This window comes from Argiope bruennichi, chromosome X2, assembly GCF_947563725.1.
Source record: "Argiope bruennichi chromosome X2, qqArgBrue1.1, whole genome shotgun sequence".
Taxonomy (NCBI): Eukaryota; Metazoa; Arthropoda; class Arachnida; order Araneae; family Araneidae; genus Argiope; species Argiope bruennichi.
In genome coordinates, this window is record NC_079163.1 from 126,018,538 (window position 1) to 126,040,949 (window position 22,412).

At 27.4% G+C, this 22,412-nt stretch overlaps 3 protein-coding genes across 4 annotated transcripts in view; 1 reads left to right on the top strand and 2 right to left on the bottom strand.

Moving 5' to 3' along the window:
- Positions 1–3,593, top strand: part of LOC129960299 (POTE ankyrin domain family member J-like) — a 103,079-nt gene extending 99,486 nt beyond the window's left edge. The window contains exons 13-16 of the mRNA XM_056073623.1: positions 1,304–1,397; positions 1,483–1,647; positions 2,700–2,946; positions 3,293–3,593. Coding sequence (XP_055929598.1) covers positions 1,304–1,397; positions 1,483–1,647; positions 2,700–2,946; positions 3,293–3,442 — 656 coding nt within the window. The 3' untranslated portion in view covers positions 3,443–3,593. The remainder of the gene's footprint in view (positions 1–1,303; positions 1,398–1,482; positions 1,648–2,699; positions 2,947–3,292) is intronic.
- The window catches only part of LOC129960300 (PIH1 domain-containing protein 1-like), an 81,697-nt gene extending 72,485 nt beyond the window's left edge, over positions 1–9,212 (bottom strand). Inside the window, exon 1 of the mRNA XM_056073624.1 lies at positions 9,131–9,212. The gene's annotated coding sequence lies outside the window, so the exon portion shown is untranslated. The remainder of the gene's footprint in view (positions 1–9,130) is intronic.
- Positions 9,213–18,147: 8,935 nt separating this feature from the next.
- Positions 18,148–22,412, bottom strand: part of LOC129960159 (atos homolog protein A-like) — a 102,002-nt gene continuing 97,737 nt past the window's right edge. For both annotated transcript variants that reach the window (XM_056073349.1, XM_056073348.1), the window contains exons 10-11: positions 19,614–19,789; positions 18,148–18,419 (exon numbers count right to left, since the gene is read on the bottom strand). In XM_056073349.1, the coding sequence (XP_055929324.1) occupies positions 18,257–18,419; positions 19,614–19,789 (339 nt within the window). In that variant the 3' untranslated portion in view covers positions 18,148–18,256. The remainder of the gene's footprint in view (positions 18,420–19,613; positions 19,790–22,412) is intronic.

Consider the following 22,412-nt stretch of genomic DNA (forward strand, 5'->3'; position numbering starts at 1 on the left):
TAAAATATAGATATACATGGTTATTATTAAGAATAAGAAACAAGCAACAATAATTCATTAAATAAAGATTAATTTACACTATTTCATGTATTTAAAGTCAAATTTAGAAAAAATATAAAATTACATATGTTGTATTACTAATTTTATTGTTGCAATAACATTTTTATGGTATAGATGTTAGTTTTTGATCATCCAATCAAACAAATTAGGAAGTACGCTCATAAATAAATATAAATATTGCCATTCAAGAACAAAAACTGTAAACTACAATCAAAAATTAATAACTTGTTAATAACAATTCTCAATTTCGTCTTCTCTTTATCAAATTAAACTTCTAATTAATCAGAAAACTTCTTTGGGTGTAATTGTTTTTTGTGTGAATTTAATTTATTATGCTTTAAAGGATTATTTTTCCTAGTTATCAACCAATATGTCAGTTTCAGTTCAAAAAAGGATGCAATATGATTTTAAAAAGGAGCCAAAAAAATTTTTTTTCTCTCTAATAATTCATGTTTATACCTTATAGTTAGAAGACACGACATATATGTATTTCATTCATTGATAAGACTGTCTGGAAGGAAAAAAAAAAAAAAAAGAAGAAGAAAACATTAATTCAACATTTTAGTTCTAGCTTTATAAAAAATCCAAAACTCAGCAAATTCTGAAAATAAATAAATAAATAATAACCAGGCATTAGAAGTAATTTCTGTAATAATCTATTCAAAAGTTTTTAAATAATAATTTCTTTGATAAATAATGGACCAAAATTTCAATTCTTCAAAATTAATAATTTCAAGAAAGCAATTTAATGATAAAAAGATTTTTTTTTAAATCAAGGTTTTTTTGTTTTTTTATGAGAGATTCACACCTACAAATATTAAACCAAACGTATGATTCAAAGGTTTCCTAGACATGTAAAAATCAATGATTCTGTATTTTTGTCACAAATACTTTTTTATGAAATATATACTAAATAAAAAGCATGCAATTAATAATGACATTCACTAACACTGGATGTATGGCTGCCTAATGTCATATATGCCTATCTTTTATGTTCTATAAATAGCAAACAAATCCCTGTCCAACAAACTGATGTCAATTATAATGAAATGTCATATACGTTAATGTTAGACAATGAGACTATTGATACTCATTATGACATATTATTAATGCTAAGTTTTCATTTGGAAATTGCAATTTAAAGTCTGGATATGTAATGAAAAAACTGTGCTTGCTAGATAATCAGCACTTTAGAAACATTGCCTAATCGTGATAACATTATAAAATTCACAATATATTATAGGATTCGTAGTAGAAAATGGTGTAACAAGATTACCATATGGTGGGCAAAGACTAATTCATCATATGAAACATGCTTTAGCTGAGAAACATATAAGGTATGCAGATTCTTGTGAAATTTAAGTAATAAATACTATGATACCGCATAATTTTTCTGAAGTAATTTCTTTTTCTCTTTTGTAGTTTATCGAATGACATTGATTCTTTTGTTGTACAATATATTGCTGAAAATCTTTCCTATATTGCTGAAGATTATGAAAATGAAATGAGACTAACTGTTGCATGTCCAGAAATGGTGAGAAAATCAGTTACACTAGAACCATTTGCTAAGGATTTTAATTGTGTTCAGTAAGTAACATTTATCTATATGAATCATAGTTCTTTATAAAATTTAAGGACAGAGATTAAATCAATATTTGAACAATATTACAGTATCTTTTTTTTTTTTATTCAAATGAAGCAAATTACCCAAGTGAAGATATTAATATATTCATCTAATCATAGTAGCATGACATTTTTTTTTTTTTTAAATTCATAATATTACAAAAAAAGTTCCAATTTTCCCATTTCAGTAACTATAAATAAAACAACAATATTCAGCTAAAATCTTAAAAATTATTCTAATTTTATAAAATGTACTTTGAATAATATTTTAAATAATTATTTCAGAATTTTCTTTTAATGTTATCAATGAGGCTTCTAAAACATTATTTCCTTAAGAGCATTCAGTTTCAAAGTGATCAAAGAATTTCAAGATATAGCATAGAGAGTCAGCCCAGTCTTCATAGGCATCCACATCTATGAATGATCAAGTTACCGTGACATTTAATTTGGACCATGACATGGACAGAAAATAGCCCCTACTATGTTGCAGCCCATGTGTTCATCCCCCCCCCCACTTTATGATCCATCACTGAAGTGGAGGTAATTCAAACCCACACTATTATTATACCCACACAGGAAGTAAGAACCTGCTACAACTTCTTATTTCCATATTTGAAGTGCCCCTAATGGGACTCAAGATGGGCAGTACAGATTTTACTGTATTAAAAAAATTTCCATAAATTTCAAAGAAAATTAATCCAAAAATTATAAAGTAAATTGTGAAAATGGCAAAGTATTTTGTACAGTGCTCATGAATCCAATGAAGGATAAAACCTCTTGAAAAAAATTCATTTGAAATAATCTCTAAAACAATAGCTTTATATTGTTGTAATTAATATTATTTATGTCATTAAAATTGAAATGCATATGGTCACATCATCAATTACATATAATTTACAAACATGCCAACTTAATATATTCAATGCTACATATAATTTTCAAACTTCCCAAAATATATATGCAAGTTTAATAATAAGCATATTTTTTTAACTTGCCAAAAAATCTTTTATTTCCAGACAAGCTGTTCTTGATGATGCTCGCTTCTGCGTACCAGAAGGGTTGTTTAAGCCAAGTTTATGGGGTTTGGATAATCCAGGAGTACATAAGCTAGTGCAAAAAGCTATCCAAGCAACAGGTGTTGATGTCCGTAAAAAAATTGCTGAAAATATTTATGTTAGTGGTGGAGTAACAATGATACCAGGCTTTGTTGAAAGACTACTTAAAGAATTATCAACTCTGAATAAACCAAGAATAGTTCCAAAAGTAAGTAATTTAATTTTGAAAACAGTTCATAAATTACTTAATAATTTGGAGAACACTTCCTCCCAATTATAAAATATAATTTTGATTTTGCTAAAAAAGAAACCCACAATCAATTTTTTTATATATAATTATTTTTTAAATCCTTTTTTTTTATTGTTTCTGCACCCATGAAAATATTTTTACCAAAATTCTTTAAAGTCTGATCAATTCATTTAATTTTTAACAAATTATGATAATATTTAACTCTCATTTTAAAATGCTTCCATAAAAACATATTATTACAGCATAGTTTACCACAGCAACAATAACTGATAAAGTGATAAAAAAGTTATTTATTTATTTTTAGGTAATTGCTTCAAGGTATCGCTACCATTGCACATACATTGGAGCTTGTGAATTTGCTCGAATGGAAATCTTTCCTAAAGTGTGCGTGAATGCAGAAGAATACAGCAAGAAACAGTTAGCATCCCTGCAAAAATTTGTTCTGTGCTTTTAGATTAGATAGACTGGACAAGATATATTAATATTCCTGAGATATATGGGTCTAAAGAGTGAAATATCTATAAAATCCATATATAAAATTGTAAATACAAAGAATATTTAATATCACTTGTAAATGTAAAAATAAATATGTATTTGAATGTCATACCAAATGGAAAATTATTCATTGCATGATACAAAAATACGGCCAACATATTAAAAGGTTTCACTATTATTTTTACTCCTTAATTCCCCCCTCCCTTGCAATATACTTAGATGACACTTTTCCTTGGGAATATGCAGTCTTACTGATTCATTTGAGGCATTCATGGATTATGTGTAATTTTGTATCTAATTGTAGTATCTCTGGTTAGTTTCTCAATTTATAAGTTTGAGAAGCAATAATTTGATGCTTAAATGAATAAACAGATATAATGATTATGGAGATAAACTAAAAAAAAAAAAACATTAGGTTCAGCAAGATTATAATGAAAACAATTCATAAATCATACATAAAGAAAACACTGAGTTCATAATTCTATTCAGATAAGATAATTGTGTCTTTAAATAAAAATGTTGGGAAACTGAAAATAGGATTAAACATAAATGAAACATTGAAAAATTACATTATATCCAATAAAAAAATTGCAAGATATATAGTCTTTATTTTTAATAAAAATCTGCCGATCTTTTTGGAAATGGAATTTTTCACACAGGAAAAATATTAAGTTGCTAAACAATTTTTGTTTAGATTTTTCTTTTCTTTTTCTTTCAAAAACATACATTTGTTTAAACAAAATTAGAGTTAAAATTTTAATCATACTATAAGTTTTTCTCTCAAATCTTTTAATTCAAAAGTGATTGATATATAATTCAATCATAAGAACACACCTTAGGAATTCACCTTAGGAACACAATGCATAAATTCAAAAATTGGGGAAACAAAATTTGTAACTTATGTCAAGGGATAATCAAACTTATTAGTTTTTAATTATATATTTGCACTTAAAAAAGCAAGGTAGAAAAGTTAATCAAAACTGAATCAGAAACTAATTTTTAAATCAGTTCTTCCATTATTATTCCTGTTAAAAACTGATTCTTTAGTTTCAATCATACAATTTTTTTTAATTTATTTATTTATTTGCTTTTTATATTATATATTATGTTAATGAAAGAGGAAGAAAGTGGTAACTGAAAATATATAGCAATCTAGAAATTTCAACACAATTATAAGAACTTGCCAAAAATTCCACATTAACTGCCATTACAACGCTGTAAATTCAAATTCACTGCCGATTTAGTTTAATAAATTTATTTAAAATACTCTCTGAAAATCAAAAAATAATGTCAAAGTAATTGTTTATTAGATGAATGAAAAATATATCTATTTAGAGAAAGGAATATATGTCCTTCATATTCTGGCTATTCAGAAGATTTATTCAGAAAAATTTATTTTCTCTAATAACATTTGTGTCAACAGCTAATAACATTTGTTACATTTTATATTAAAAATTAAAGAAGATAATAATAATAAGGTGATAATTTTTTAATTTAAAGTAGTTAAATTAAAAATTATCATAGACAGTTCTGAAAAACTAGCCTTACAGGTGTTGAAATAAAATAATGCACCTAAAACTTTAAAAAAAAAAAAGCAGGAATTTAAAAGAAACCCTACTACTTAAACAATAAAAAAAAGTTTTAAAAAATGAATTATGAAAGTAGTGAATTTTTTATCCTCCAAATTATGAAGTTCAAAAAATATTTTTCTCATTTATTAAATAGTAATATAATGTTTTTTTTAAAAAGAACAAACCTTTCACAAATTATGAATACTTGTTTTTATACATAAAAATGTAATCAAAAATAGTTACTTTATCATATTATGTTAATAAAATTCATTTTCTCATTTATATTTGCTTTTAAAATCAGTGCAGGTCAAAGGTACAATACTATGTTATACCTTTGACCATTGTATAAAGTTAAAAAATAATTAAAGATGTTAAGACTGAATTTATTTTAAAAAAATATGTAATAAATGCAGAACTAAACAGGGTTATGATCAATATTTGTGATAGAACTGTGAATTAAATAAGAAGGCAATAAAAAATTAATATTGAAAACTGATTAAAGGTACAACACTCTCTCCTACTACTCTTGCATTCAAGCTAAATTACATGCATATCAATAGAGTAGTAATAACAAAGAAATATATAAAAATTAGATTCAAACAGAAGTGATTCTTCCAACTTTATTGCATGCTTACACAAATGGGATATTTTATGTTTTACATTGTAGTATAGTTGAAAATTATATATACATGTTGGACCTCTCCCAACTAAACAATTGGATTCAAAATTTAAAAAAGATTTACAATTTCAATGTCATAACACAAATTAAATTTTATTTCCTAGCTTGTATTTTTGAGTTATGACATTCATATACACACAAACAGATAGATTGACACTTACTTTAAACATTTCATAAATGTTTAAAGTAAGCAATAACTGAATATCATAAATTCCTGCTAAAACTCTACTATCTTCATGCACCGTGAAAGAGATTATCCTTCTCATTGTTGTTATTCTCATATGTTCAAAATAAAATGTTGCCCTAAGAAAAGTACCATTTAATAAACTCTGCTGTCTTAGTTAGCAACAGCACTTTAACAGGCACAAGGAATAGAGGTAATCAATATCAAAAGACTGATGTTTATACACATTAATGATTATACAAATAAGATTAAAATTATTAACTCCTCAAATCAGTTTTTTTAAGATCGAGATATAATTTATGATATAAAATATGAAAAACAGAGATTGAATGATGAAATTTCATAAAAAAAAATAGTACAAAAGGATTCAGCAACGTACAGCATATATATATATATATATATATGTAATGATATTTTAAACTCTTAATTTCAATTTAATTAATTTCCAAGCTTTTATCTTAATTTAGCCCATAGTAAGTTCATTCTCTTATTTCGTGATCCAATTCCACTGTCTCTACTTAATTAATTCAAGAGAAGCTTTGTTAAATTGCTGAATCAGCTAAAAGTGTACTTTCCCACACTCCATGTGAAGAGGCAAAATACCGCTGATGAGGCAAATTCTTTTTTAAAATCTCCCTGTGTTTCCCCTACCTTCTACGGGAGTGTAACGAAAATCCCTATCGAAATCTCTTAATATATTAGCACTGTAAAGAAATATTTTCCCTATCAAAATCATAGGTTATATAAGACCAGGGATAAAATGTCCAAGAGCTTTTTCCTCATTCCTTTTCTGTGTTGTTCTATGTGCTCATCGCTTGTACATATGCCTGCTTCTTCAAAATGAAATAAAACGACGTCACGAAATTAAAAGTATCTTCACTGTCTTCAAACTGCATTCTGCTTCACATAAAATAATGCTTATATATATATATATATATATATATATATATATATAATTATTAGAGCTTATATATATATAAGCTCTAATAATTATAAATTCATCAAAATAAATTTCGAAATTACCCAAGTTGTATATCTGCCATCAAACAAAAATTTGCTCTTGAAGCTATATGCAGAAAATGTATCAAAAAAGATTATTAATTTATAGCGACCTAGAAATTCAGTCTTTTGAAAAAAATTTTGAAATTTTTAAAAATCAGTTGAAGAAGAGTTTGATGTTTTTATGTTATCTGTCAAGGGACTACCTATAAATTTAATTTTAAAACTCTGTATTCTTTTAAAAAATTAGTAATGATTGAAGGAAAAATTTCACAAACACAAAATTTTCTTTACTGAACAGGTAATATTTTGAAATTTAAATGGTGTTTATGTTTTTTATTTTTTATGCAATAATATCCTCCAAATTTACTGTGGAAGTAAGGCAAAATTTTATTTAATTTTCCATAGCCTGAAGCCTATGCTGTCAGACATGTTTTAATCACTTGCAAAAACTTTACTGTTTTTCCCTCTGCCTAAGTTATTGAATTATGTTTGCTTTTAGTATTATTAAATATTTTAATGGCAATAGAAAAAATTGTGAAGAGATATGTATAAAAAAAGAGGGAGAGAGAATTTTAAAATAATAATGATAGAATAATTCAAAATTTTGCTGTTGATTAGCAAAGGAGTACTTTCTTTATTTCAAAAAATTTTGAAATTTAATTGAATATTTAGAGATAGTTAGCATCCACAGATTAATAAAGCAATATCTTTACAAATATATAAATTAAACTAATAGCTTTTTACAAACTAAATTTGAATATCAAAGTGCTTTTCAAGTAATTATTTTGAAGATATGCATAATTTTTTTTATAAGTTCTGCTTATTTTTCTCACTAAAATCATAACTTTATTTTTTTTTTTTTTATTATTTTTTATTTTTTTTTACATATGCATACTTAATAGCTTTAAGTTTGAAATAATGTCGGTAAAACTTAATCAGTTATTAATTCTTTTAAAAGAAAGGCTATGCAAAAATATTTTACTGATTGTACATAAGCACAAGACAAGTTTCTGATTTTTATCATGGTTGTACAATACACAAATTAAATATTAAATACTTAAAGTAAATAAACTGTTGAAAATGTAGCTATAACTAATTGTACTAGGTTTTGTATAGCTAATTAAATTTATAAGTCAAGAGCTAGTGATAAAGAGACAGTATAACATATTCTTTTGGTCATATCAATCTAAAGCACCAAAGTAAAAGTCTGGCTTTGCTTCTATATAGACGGATAGGCCGAATTCCTTCAGAATTTGCAATGGGATCTGGCAAACATTCGTGTTTAACTTGGAGGAAAATTTCTAAGTACCAGTTTAAGTTTAGTGAATAATTAATTGCTAAAGCATATGCTGGTCACCCAATTTTTAAATAATACTTGTTAAGGATAGAGCCTAAGAGCCAATGTACTACTTTCTCCAAGAGATATTTCTTAACCATAAATGTCCTTAGTCTACTGCTGAATACCAATTCTTGAAAATAAATTCACCCATATGAATATCTTACAACATTTCAGAAAATTGGCTACTGTGTGAGGGAACAGACCATTAAAATTAGAAATGACATGCTTTTGTATAGAGATACACACGTTCTTTATAACTTTTTTTTCTCACACCGATTCTTCCTTTAAAAACTCCATTCATTGGACTGAAAATCATTAAACTTTAAGCAGTAAAACAAATGTTTCATAATATTGTTTAATTTTTAACAAATAATATAATTCTCTCTAGATATAATTATATCTATAGAGAAATATTTCAAACATCATTTTGGCTGGTATTGAAGATATTTTTATTGGACACATTCTTTCAAAGATGAGTTTTGAAAGATATCTCCTAAAGAAACTATAATAAAGGGAATGGAATTATATTTTAATTAATATCCTTCCAACTTGAAACTATGCAAATAAGCGGAATTGTTACTTTTTTTTTTTTTCATTTATTATTTTAAACAAGAGTAATTTGAAAAAAAAAAATCTTTAAAAACTCAACACTGCTTTTGAACTTCTCTTATAATGAAAGTTAAGCACCATCTCTTATTCAAAATGCATTTGATCAATATGACAAAAGCAATCGAAATCACGGCGCAATGTACGGAAATGAACAATTTCGATCTACGTAAACAGTTAAAAACATTGATATATGGATGTAACACGACAGAAAAATTATAAAAATTACAGATTGATGTAAATAAATAAGAATTAAAAACTATTACCGATTAAAAGTCAGAGAAACCCATTCAAATTTAAAACCGAAAGCGGCATTTTAAAACTTTCACATGGTATTGATAAATAAAGTTTTACCATTGCCAGATCTGTTGATATTACAACCATTTATTGTATTTTTTTAAATGCCGTCTTGTTCGCTAATATAACAAAGAACGATATGGTATCATGTAGGAATATTTTTACAGTTCTCATTAAACTAGAAATTCATAAAGGAATTCGTTCAATTTATCAAATTTGTTCTGTCCTATCCACTTGACTTCGTCACGATACAATATAAGAACATTTATCGATGCTAAGAGGAACATCGCTTTCAACACAGAACACATTACTGATTCAGTTTTTAAGGAAAGATCTCCAAAACAATAAGGTTTCACAGAAGCTCTTCTTGGCTGTTCTTAAAATCCTGAAATGAGACAAAATTCTCCTAATGAGGCCTTTGGCCAAGTACAATGATAAAAACTAATGTCTGGACACATCTCAACTTTGCTAAGTCTAGCTAACTTGGACAATGTTTATTACCCTCATACTAAAGTAAATGTTATTGACGCAGGATCAACTCTTTTAATTATATTGCAGATACTGTGAAAAAAATTAACTTGACAAGAAGAAATGTAAACCCAATTAAAGTCAAACAAGTTAATGGAACGTTCCAATTTACCCAAAATTGTGGCATATATTTCAAAATTGGCCAAATAAATAAGAAAATCAAATTATTTACTATGGACAATCCTTTACCATATATAATTTCAGGGCTGCCAGATTGTAGTTTATATAAATTAGATATAGATTGAGATAAAAATAAAATATTTAAAAAATGAAAAATTATTACAAACTTGCATAACAATAATAATTATATATCTTTACATATTGTTGAAAATAATAATGCTGGTGATAATAAGGTCAAGGTAGTGAATACCTCGGAGGAAATTTTTCCACCTCTGACTGTAAACAAACTATCTGAACCGTGTTGTCTCTCGTGTCAGAACATTCTAATGTGTTTGAAAAAATAAATATGATGTTGGTAGAATAAGAATGGAACCTCCTAGAATAAATTTAACATCTGATTTGCCAGTTTCACAAAGGGTTTATAGAGCCTCTGCTACTGATAAAATTGAAATGAACAAGCAAATTAAAAATTTGTTAGCTGCAGGTTTAATAAAAGAATCTACTGGTAACTATTCCTCCCCTGTAACATTAGCATATAAAAGAGATGAAAATAGAAAAAGCCACCTTTGTATTGATTATTGTAAAATTAATTCCCTTTAAAAATCTGAGGCAGAGCCTTTACCTAGACTAGATACATTATTAGATAAATTAAGTACTGCTAAAGTTTTTTCAACTTTGATTTTGCATCTGGATATTGGCAGATACCCTTGCATGAACAAGATAAACATAAATTGGCATTTGTAACTACTGAAGGTCTATATGAATTTCAAGTTCTACTTTTTGGCTTTAAAAATACACCTGCAATATTCAGTAGAACTATTCGTAGAATTTTAAATAAACATAAATTTTCAAATTTTGCATGTCATTATTTTGATGATACAGTAGTTTTTTTCTAACTCATTAGATGAACACTATGATCTTTAAAACAAATTTTTCAAATGTTTGAAAAAGAAAACATTAAATTAAAATTTTCTAAATGTGTATTGGCTCAAGATAAAATTAAATTCTAAGGGTATGAAGTCAAAGAAGGATGCATTTTTCCTGATAACCATAATATTGAAAGTATTAAAAAATTACAACCTCCAAAAAATGTTAAACAACTTCAAGGTGTTCTTGGTTCTGTAAATGTTTATCATAAGTTTATTGATTCTTTTGTCAAAATTAGAGAGCCCTTAAATAATCTTAAAAAGGATACACCATGGCAATGGATGGAAAACTGTCAAAAAGCTTTTGAATTATTAAAATATAAATTGATAACTAAACCAGTGTTACAACTATATAACCCTAATTTAACTCTACATGTGTTTTGCGATGCATCTCAGGTAGCCATTGGAGCTGTTCTAAAACATCCCGACTGTTCGGGTAAATTACATCCTGCATCTTATCACTCAAGAACTTTACGCCCTTATGAAAAAAAATCATTGCATAACTGAGTTGGAATGTTTAGCAATAGTAGATGCTCTTGATAAATTTTATTACTATTTACATGGAACAAAAATTCATAATTCATACTGATCATGCTGCTCTTATTTGGCTTAAAAATTTTAGGGGAAGATTATTTCGTTGGTCTTTAAAACTAAGCGTTTGATTATGAAGTTAAATATTCAAAGGGAACAGCTATTGTTGAAGTTGATATGCTCTCAAGGGATGCTACTGCTCCATATCCCCAACATACTGTACATTTACTTTAATTGGATGAGATAAAACAGTATCAAAATTTAAACAATTTGGATAACCCTAAATATAAAAATATTAATGATTTACCTGTAGTTAAAAATAAAAATTTGTTTAAAATAGTTGTACCTTTTTAGGAGAAAAATAGGAAAAAAATTTTACAAAATACTCATGAAGAATTTGGGTATCCAGGTACTCAAAAAATGATAAATTTAATTAGTCCTCAATATTATTGGCCCCATATTACTCAAGATATTGCACTATGTGTTAAACAGTGTGGTTTTTGAGAATTAAATAAAAAGAAAAAGCAAAAAACATTTGGCCTTTTACAGGCTGTACCCCCCACAGATCGTCCTTTTGGATGTCTTTCTGTCGATACTGTTGGTGGATTTAATTATTACAATTCAACTAAAAAATTTCTTCATATAGTAATTGATCTTGCAATTAGATATGTTTGGGCTTTTCCTTCCAAAAATGAAAATTCCGAAACTTTAATATATTAAAGCAGGTTTTCCAAATTCAGGTACCTTCCAAATTATTAACTGATAGAAATGGTGCTTTTATCTCATATAAATTCAAACATTTCCTCAGAAATTATAGTGTCAAGTATCTGTTAACTTCTTAATATCATCCACACACTAATGGGAAATGTGAAAGAGTTAACAAGTCAATAGTAACTAAATTAAAGTGTAAGGTCAATTCCTCTCCAACTAAAATTCCTTGAATTAGACTTTTAGAGCAAATAATCAATAAATATAATTTGACACCCCATTCTGTTAAAAAATTATCTCCTGTATATTTGTTATTTGGCACTTTACCTTATCCTCCTCCTGTAGCTCAAAATCAATTCTATCCTGCAGTAGAAGCTAGAAAATTAGCTTAAGATAATACCATAAAATATCATGATAAAATATAAGATAAGATATGATGCTAGATTTATAGATTCTCCGTTCAAACCTGGTGACATTGTAATGTATGAGGAATTTAACTATCCAAATCGTAGAAAATTATCTCCTGTATTCTCAGGTGCATATGAAATAGTAACTAAAATTTCAGATGTAAATTATGAAATAACTAAACCAAAGGCATTAATAAACAAAGCTACTGATATTGCTCATGTGTCAAAATTAAGAACCTATTACCCAGCAGAAAAATTAAAAGTAAGTCATGAATAATAATTTTAAAAAAAATCCTTTTATTTCTCGTGTTTCTTCCACATAAACCCAACTTATGTTGGCCCGTTGTCTCCGCTCGTAAAAGGTTTTTTTTTTTTTTTCCCCTTTTCTTCATGATGATGATGATGATGTGATAGACAACATCACAACATAAATTCAAAAGTAGCAGTCTTATTGAGAAGCGAGTATAGGGCAACTTCCCAATTAATTTATATCTCTTTCTTTCTTTATCCAGGGTATTTTATTCTCCTCTTTGGAAACGAATATTCCTGGATGGGAGTAGAAAGAGAATAAGAATTATATCCCCCTTCTTGATGTCCTAATTTTTAGGTTATTAAGTTTCACCCACTATTAGAAATCAGTGGATAAGGTTTAGCTAGTGACCACTAATTGGCTAACTAGGGGGTAATAGGTTTTTTCTTTTAAAATTACACATTTTTATGCAATTTGTTTGAGCATTAATATTTATAATAAGAGTATTTTGACTCTCATATTTATTATTTTCATATTAAAGTGTTTCATATAAAATCAGAACTATATTGATATTTTATTATTATATTAGTTCAATTTATTATTCCATAATGTTACACCCAATTCGATAATTTTGGTGAGCCTTCTACTATTAAAGTACACTGTTTGCAAACTTTCCTTAGAGACATTCCTCACCAAATAGAGACAATTAGCTGAGTTTCTGCAGAAAATCATTTTTATATTGCACATTTTAACATTATTATTTTTTGTGTTGTTGAATATTTAAGTTTATCTAATATTTTCACAAATATCACTGTTATTTTTTTATATTTTTAATATTTTTGTTCAAAATGAATTTTTATATTAATGTAAATGTAAGGGAAACTTAGGTATCACTTTTAATATGCATTTAAATTTAAATTTCTTGCATGAACACCATTGTAAGGTAAGACTGTGCGTCGAAGGGCCCCGACGCACTTCCACGTTTTGCGGTTGGGGAAAAATTGTAATGATATTTTAAAATCGAATTTAAACTTTATTAATTTCTTAATTTTTTAGCTTAATTTAGCCCATATTAACTTCATTCTAAAATGTTTTCTTATTTCCTGATCCAATTCCACCTCTTTTATTTAATTAATGCAATGGAAGCTTTGCAAAATTTCTGCCATAGACAAGTTCCCACACTCAGAGTGAAGGGATAAAAAATTGTCGAGCTAAGACATTCTTTGAAAAGATCACTATAATTCCATTATCAAATTCGGCATGTGTAAAGGAATCCCTATCAAAATCTCACAATATATAATCACAGGGATAAATCTTTCATTAGCTTTTCCTCATTTCGTTCTGTGTTGTTCTGTGTTGATGTGCTCGTCGCGTATGTTTGTATATAAATCATGCCTCTCGGGATGGAATAAAACGAAGTTAAAAATTCAAAGTGCCTTCTCTGTCTTCGGCCACGATTCTGCTTTTCAAAAATTATGTTTACACACAGAGAGAAAGAGAAACAAAATTATGTTACAATCAATGACGAATAAATAATTAAAAAAATTATTATGTATTATTAAATTTGTCCTAAACCATTAATGCTATATATGTAATCGTGCTACGAACAATAAAAAATTATTAAAAAATAACTAAATTGAGATAATTAAAATTAACCAGGTATTTCTTGGAATTTTTAATGAAATTATGTCATTGTATATCGTCATTTATGTGTTACGTGATAAAAATGTATTATTATTTAAAGAATAATAATATCGTTATAAATCACAATGATATGATAGGAGGAATGGTGAACATATGTCCACATAATTAAAACCATGAGAAACCCTGAATATTTTATGCCCAAAATTATAAATTAAAAAAATTAACAATTCTTTGCTCATTATTTGCTCTAATTTAATTAATTCAAAAATTGTCTTACATTATACAGGATATCAGTATCGACAAATGCGAAATATGCTTTGAGAAAAACATGACAAAAAATTTCTGGAATAAATATCTCTATTTTGTTAATCAACGATTATCGTGTAAAATAAAATATTTCTCACTTGGAAAAGACAACTGTTTAGGAATTGTTGTGTAGTATAACTGCAGTGATTCTGACAAATTTTCTTTTCAGTGAGTGACCTTTATCCAGAAGGTGAAAGAATTTTCACGCTCATATTAAATAATCCTGAAAAAAATCATTTATTCTCATCCATTGATCCGAGTTTAAGGTTTTTCCAACGCGTTGCACAATGTGAATTTTTAAGTTCTCCTTTACAAGGTATACAAAGAAAAAGTACTGAAATCCTCAACAAATTCGATCTCGAGATTTTAAAGAATCACCACGTTTCAGATCTTCCGAAAATTACGTTTTGAGAACTATGTCTGCTTGTCTATGAACACTATAACTCAAAAACGCTTTGAGCTAGACCTATGATAATTACGCCTAAGCCAGAGCTATTTTGTTACACCTAGTTTTTAAATTTCTGTCACATTAGCTGTACCTAATTTATTACACATAATTCTTCAATTTCTATCCACTTATCTAGACCTAATTGATAACGCCTAATTTTTAAATGTGTATCAAATTTTGAACGAAATCCTTCCAAAGGAAGTCCGTCTGTTCGGCTGCCCGAGTACAAGTGAAAATGATAACTCAAAACGATAAGAGCTGGATGAATAAAATTTGGTAAACAGATTTAATGTCTGAAGTGTAGATCCGTATCAAATTTGGTAACAAATCCGTCAAAAGATTGGCCATCTTATGGTCTGTAACTTCAAAAGCCAGTTAATCGATAACTTAAGAACACAATGATTTAAATATATGAAATTTTGTATGAGATTTTGCATCTACAATTCTAATTCTGTGCTAAATTTTAGTTTCAATCGGTCGAAAAAACAAATGAATTATTATGAACAACTACAAAGCACCAGAATGCTTACAAAAGCTAATTATGGAGCGAGTTAGTTCGAATTTATCAAAATTTTATTGTTATGTAATAAGAATGATTATGCACCGAATTATTTTTCTGAGCACAAACTATTAAATCTAAAAATTATTAGATCTGCTAACACTTTTCGATTTGATATCGTGAGGATTAAATCATTATAAAATTAAAAATTATGGTCATACATATGTGGACCGAAGAGCAAGGTTAGATTCCTAATAAATGATGCCTGAAGCATGAGCTCTGCCCCTCCCCGCTTTCTCCTTCTCCCCATACATGAGTTAAGCGCAATAACTGAAAAGATAGCACGCCTTAGGGCGCCCCCTCCCCATTTGATATGGCACTGCTAACAATCGCATTCTATTGATCCGGAGTGCACAATAAGGGGCCAAGTACCTCTTAGGGAGCAGCAAAGCAGTTTGGGAGGATATACAAATAAAACGCCTTAGTGATAAAATTTCGTGCTATATTTTTATTTTATGTAATTTGTATTTTTCAGACTATTTTAAATTTAAAAAAAAATAATATATCGATAGCAGAAATACTCATGGTATGGCTGCATTACACGGGAACTAAAAATAGTGAAATATACAAAGAGACTGTCGCATTCACTAAATACATTTTGACTTTTAATGCGAAACACATTAACATGTTTTTCAGAAAAAAGGAAGAACTATTATTAAAAAGCACAAATTGTTGTAAAAATCACTTTTTTGTGTGCATATTTTCTGTTTAGCAAGTTAATTTTTTAACGATGTATATTTTTAACACGTATCAAACGAGGCCTTATTAAAATGTTCTATTCCAACAGATAGATAAAAATGTCAAATGTTTACAAAAAAGCTGTTACTCTGATTAAAACGTTTGGATTTGAAGAGACATGTTCAGAATCAAAACCAAAATTCAAATTAAATTTGAATAATATCATCAATACGATCCTAAAGAATTATTGCAGCAAATTGTATGTCATGTAATAAATTAATAAATCCAATTTTCAGAAGTCTTTGCTAAAACCCAATTTACAAGTGTTATATATCGGAAATAGAATTACAGCAAGTCCATAATGAAAAATAACCAATGGCGAAATTGGCCACTCACCTGCAAGATGACAATTATGGTATATCAGCCGAAACATCTTAGCAAATAAAAAAATAAGCCACAGGGGCAATAACTCTTTTCACTCCGATGTCTTCTCTGAAGCACCATTGCATCATTTTGGCATTTTATTTATTTTAAAAATAAAATTTCGATTTTTAAAAATATCTACTGAATGGTAAGAAGATACAGATTAATTTGTCGGAGAAATTCAACCTGAAACAATTATATTTTTATTTTTCGGCGCAATAAATAAGTCCTCGTATTAGATGAATTACGCATCGAGTCACTTTTCGGAGTGCAAAAAGCTAATAAATACTTTAGAAAGTAGGAATATTCACCTCAGAATTTTTTGAAAGTTTAATTTTTAATTTATTAAAATTCTAAACAAACAAGAATTGTTGTATTGACTCCCGAAAACATAGTATGAAAATTATTTTTCTCCTATTAAAATTCAAAAAGTTGTCTTTTTAAAGATACCAGTATAGTTGTATAATTTATTCTTTAATTAAAAAAAAAAAAAAAAAACTTAAACATACTTTGCAATTGTATCATTCATTACTAAATTGAAAATCAACTCAAAGAAATACAATTAGTTTCCATTGCTTCACCAGTTTTGTCAAATTTTTTCATATCATTTGAAATCAGTTTTGTTAATTAGATTAATGTTCCGTTTTAAAGTACATTTAGGGAACGGACGTCGTAAATTTAGCCACGGACAGATGACGAGGACATCTAAGATGACACACCTCTCTCCAAATATCCACACGACGCGAAGAAAATATTTAGACCTAATAGATTTAATGTGCGTTAGAACCCGTTTCGTAGAGTCTGGTTTTGAACCTGGAACTCTCTGGTTATGAAGTCGAGACAATCCTGCTTGAAATTAAAGTATTAATTTTTTTTATTCGCTCTTTTTTTTTTTTCTGACACTGAATGAAATGCTATTTTTAAAAAAATCTTAAATTCTTAGCAATGACATTAAACCCTTCTTTTTACCTTCTTAAAGATAATGTCCTCTAGAAATTATGCTATCCAATTGTATGTTATAATCAACTTAAATATGTACTTAATAATTACCTTAAAAATATTCAATTATTGTAATTTAAAAAATAATTTTTCATAAAAACTTGTAATTTTAAAGTCATTCTCCCTAATACATTTTGAATAATTAAACATAACTATCTAAATTAGTAACTTTATTGGAAACAAACTCTCAAATGTCTTTCTTTTATGAATCAAAGTTTAGTTCAAATACTGATACATTTCCTGTACACTTTTTTTCTCCCAGCATGTTTTTTAGTCTTTTATAGTAATTGATGATTTCGTCATATCAAAAATAAAATAGACTGTAAATTTTGAATTTGGGTTGACAAAATTAAATTACGAGTATCAATATATGTAAAGTGAATCAGATGTTGGCGGAAGACGGCTAGCAACACAGGAAAAGCGACAGTGTAACAAAGGACAAAAAAAGAAAAGTAAACATAAGCGGTTTGAATTTTTTTAATATGCATATATCGATATAACAATTTACAACTTTACAAAAAATACAACTCATAAAACATAACTACAAAATTTATATATAACATATACTCTAAAAATTAGAAAAAGTAGGATTTCTAGGCACTGATACAAATGAACGGAGTTCACGGGGTTCTTGGTTAAATTCAGATGCCGCATCATCGTTACTCTTATTTAGAACAACAATTTTAAAGTCCTTATGTAGAAAGATTTTTCCAGTTTTCGAAGAAGCAAACCTATAAAAATGTAAAGATATAAAAATATGAAAGATATAAAATTCATATAAAATTAATTAATAATGAGAAATTATAATTTGGCGTAACGATACCAAAATTAGGAGTCAATATTTTTATACAAACCTTTTTAGCGAATAATTACCCTCAATTTATCATAAAATCGTTTCGACAGTATTAATTAATTTCTAACCGATAAAAACTTAAAATAATATTCAAGTAGCAAATGAAATTTCACACACTATTTAACTGAGATCTAAAAAGTATTTAACTGAGATCTAAAGCAGTTAAAATGATAAAGCTTTAAAAAACAGACTTTTACTACTACATTAAATAGTAGAAAATAAATTCTTTGTTAGATATCAAAACAAAATCGTAAAAGCGTTAGGCACTGATAAAAACATTCTATTCATGTTGGCATTTAAATAATATTTATAATATATTTCATATTTTAACGATTGCATATGAATTATTTTTTTTATAATATTCATTGTGGCTTAATTTCTTTCTAGTTTTGTTTTCAGCGCCTCAAGCTCACAGGAATGCTCGATGTACTAGCCTAAACTTGCTTAAACATGGACTGTATAACAGATTGCATGACTGATAATGGTATCGTTATGAATTTACAATAGCATTTCCCTCTCAAGTTAGTGTCATGTCAGGAAAGACGGAGCTATTTTAAATGGATGCAAAATGGATTTCAAGTCAATGATCCGCAATCTTAATGAAAAACTTGGCAATTTTGGCTAAAAAAAAAAAAAGAATGAAGGTTCTGAAAAATATAAGAATTTTGATTTGAGATCTGAAGATCCTTCTGTAAAATTCCATTCCTATTGAAAACCGATATAGATGCGGAGGGTTGAAATTTTTGAATCGATTTTTCTCTGTGGAGTGTTGATCTCGGAGCGAACTTTTTAGTTGTGCACTTTGAACGCTATTGCTGCTTTTTACTTCAGTTATGCTTGCTTGTGTTGTGAAATTGAGTGCTGATCTTTGCGTATGGCTTGTTTGTGTTTTAGCTACCTGTGCTGTTTCCTAGGGGAATAAAGCCTCGTTTACCGTTATCCAACGTGTTGAACTTCTTTTATCGTACATCCACGAACGATTTCCAGAACAGTATTATCGAGGAATGGCTTATTTAGAGGAATATAGAATCCGAGTCAAAAATATAAAATTCTATGCAGCAATGGCACTTACCTCAAGTGAATGATAAAGCGCAACCATTTTGGAGAGGAAGGATGCTCATCGGTGGAACCAACAGGAAGGTAGTAGATTTTTTGCCTTATAAAGGTATGGCACATTGGAGGCATGGAGCTTAAATCATAGTTTAGGACAAACATTTTAACGACAGTTTCTGAAGGATTGAATAACGTCTGAAAAAAAGTGAGTATTTTTCATAAGTGGAACGAAAAATTTCAATTAAATTGTCTCAGGAAATCAGCAATAGGAAATTTACAAGGAAATGCATAATTAATTTATTCAGTACACCATCCACTGCGAAAATAGTTAGCCTGGAACATTGTTTACCATAAATAATACAATGCTATAACTGTAGTTGTTAAGAGTCCAAAATTACACAGAATGTACAGGGGCAAATGCAACATTTCATACGCGTATTATTCAGTCCATGGGGAATCAATCAATATGGAAGAAAGCTTATATTTTCTGAAACAGCAGCAAAAATAATGCTGCAGACTAACTTTGGGCAGTAATAATTTCAACAACAGAGAATTATTTTTATATGCAATATTTATATTCTTTTGACATTTATAACTTTTGTTTTATAAACAAGTTGAGCGACTGAGGATTATACACTTTTTTTCATTTGCAACCAATGTCATACTAAGCCTGGCAGTGAATAAGGGTATTAAACTCATATTGAACACTTTTAGAAATATTAAATTATGAACTAAAAGAAATAAAGCTGCAAAAAATTTCTTTTTGATTGTAAAGTTGAAAAATGAATTGTAAATGCATAAAATTTCAAATTAAATGTTAAAACAGAAATGTAACTTAAAATAATTTGCGATAAAATGATCATTAAATCTTGATAATTTAAAACATTTTTTTAATGCCAAATTTACAGTCAAAAATCAGAATATAGCGTTATCTTTTCTCGTGGTACAGGAGAATGTAAATTTTTCAAATGCTTTTACTTAACTTCTCATGTTCTATTTTTTAATGGATGGATTATTTTAATCGAATTTTCATTCACTTTCTTATGTATCAAAGTTCTGAAATTTTAAACAGTTATTATTTCCTGGTGGCAATATATTATTTAAATAATTTTAGAGCTCTTGATTATCAATTAATACATTAATTTAACTGAAAATAGATTTCTCAGATGTGGCAGTATCTAGAATTCAATTTGATAAATATTAATTTTTAGATGCCGTAATATTCATAAGCGTGAATTACGAAATATATTAAATATAAAAAAGCAGAAAGTAATAAAAAGTAATAAATAAATAAAGTAATAAATTTTTTTAACAATTTATTAACGCAATAAAAAGTAAGAAATTAAAAAAAAATTGTCGAAAATCTAGCAATATTATAGAGAAATTAAACCAGAATTAAAATGAGGGAGTAATTCGACGCATTTATTAAAATATATTATAAATGATTTACTTAGAGAATTTTTGTCAGAATCTCAGGATTTTATGGTTTTGTTTTGGTAAACACATTTTCCACAAAAAAATAATTAAAAGTAAGAAATTAAGATTATTATAAAGAGATGAATTGAAATATTTATTCTTAGAATAAGAAGATGATTAAGGCTAATATATTATTAAAATAATTTTAACTATAATATGTTCTTATAGAACATTAAATATATAATTACGAATTAGAATATTTATATTTAGAAATCAAGAATATTATGAAATAACTTTCTTCAAAATGAAATTTCACATGATTCTTTAGAATTTGGATGACATTAAAAAGAAAAACTGCAAAAATTGGTAAGATAATTTTCGCATCACATTGTAATGTTAATGTGAGCGTATTCAATTCCCGGTTATGGTTTGGGCGTTTTTGAGATAAATCAGATTTCTGCGCCAGATAGCGATACCGTCTTCTTTTACCGACCTATCATTTGTTGAATCTATTAAAATTAGAAAATAATATATCTACACATTTTTTTAAACGCTTTTATTACTGAATTAGGAAGAGAAATTTCTTTTCATCAAAAAAAGAACCGAAAAAAGCATAAGACACGAAATATAATAAGGTTAAAATGAATATTATAAACAAAAAGCCCAAACATTCATATTATAAAAATGAAAATACATTTAATAAATTGGAATCGCAATTACATACAAAAAGTTTTTCTATCTGCGTCTTACGCTTTTGCAATTTTTGTTTTGATCTTTAAACATTTTCGACGAAAAAACTATTTTTCTTTTTTAATACACTCACAAAATCGTTTTTAAAACGTTTTCTAAATCTAATTTTTCTTCTTTATAAATCGATTCCCCATTGCCTAAACAATGCGATTTGAAACGGTGTTACATTTACCCCCATTCGTTTTAATTTAAACCCAACCTCTTATGGACACCCTGTAGAATATATAACTTTCAAACGAAAAGGAAATGTAAATGAAAGAAAAACCTAAGAAGTTATATGAATGCATAGAGCATTATAGTGTTACAAGGCAAGTCAGTATTTTTAGTGATTATGTTAAAGCGATTACATTTACGTGATCACAAAAATTTAATCATAAATTATGCGACACTGTTATGAATGAACATTTACTACTGAATAATTACTCTTAAAATAATTATTTTTACCTGTATATTACTTTATTAAAATTACATGCAGTTTAACTCTTATTTATTTATTTTTTAATAAGTAAAATTAAAATTTACTACAATTTTTAATTAAAAATTCATCATTTTTTCTGGCTGTTCTCATTTTTAAACAAAATTTTCTTAGTTTGAAATTTGGGATAAATCGAATTTTTATCGCTTCAACTTCGTCATCTTTGCCGTCAACTTC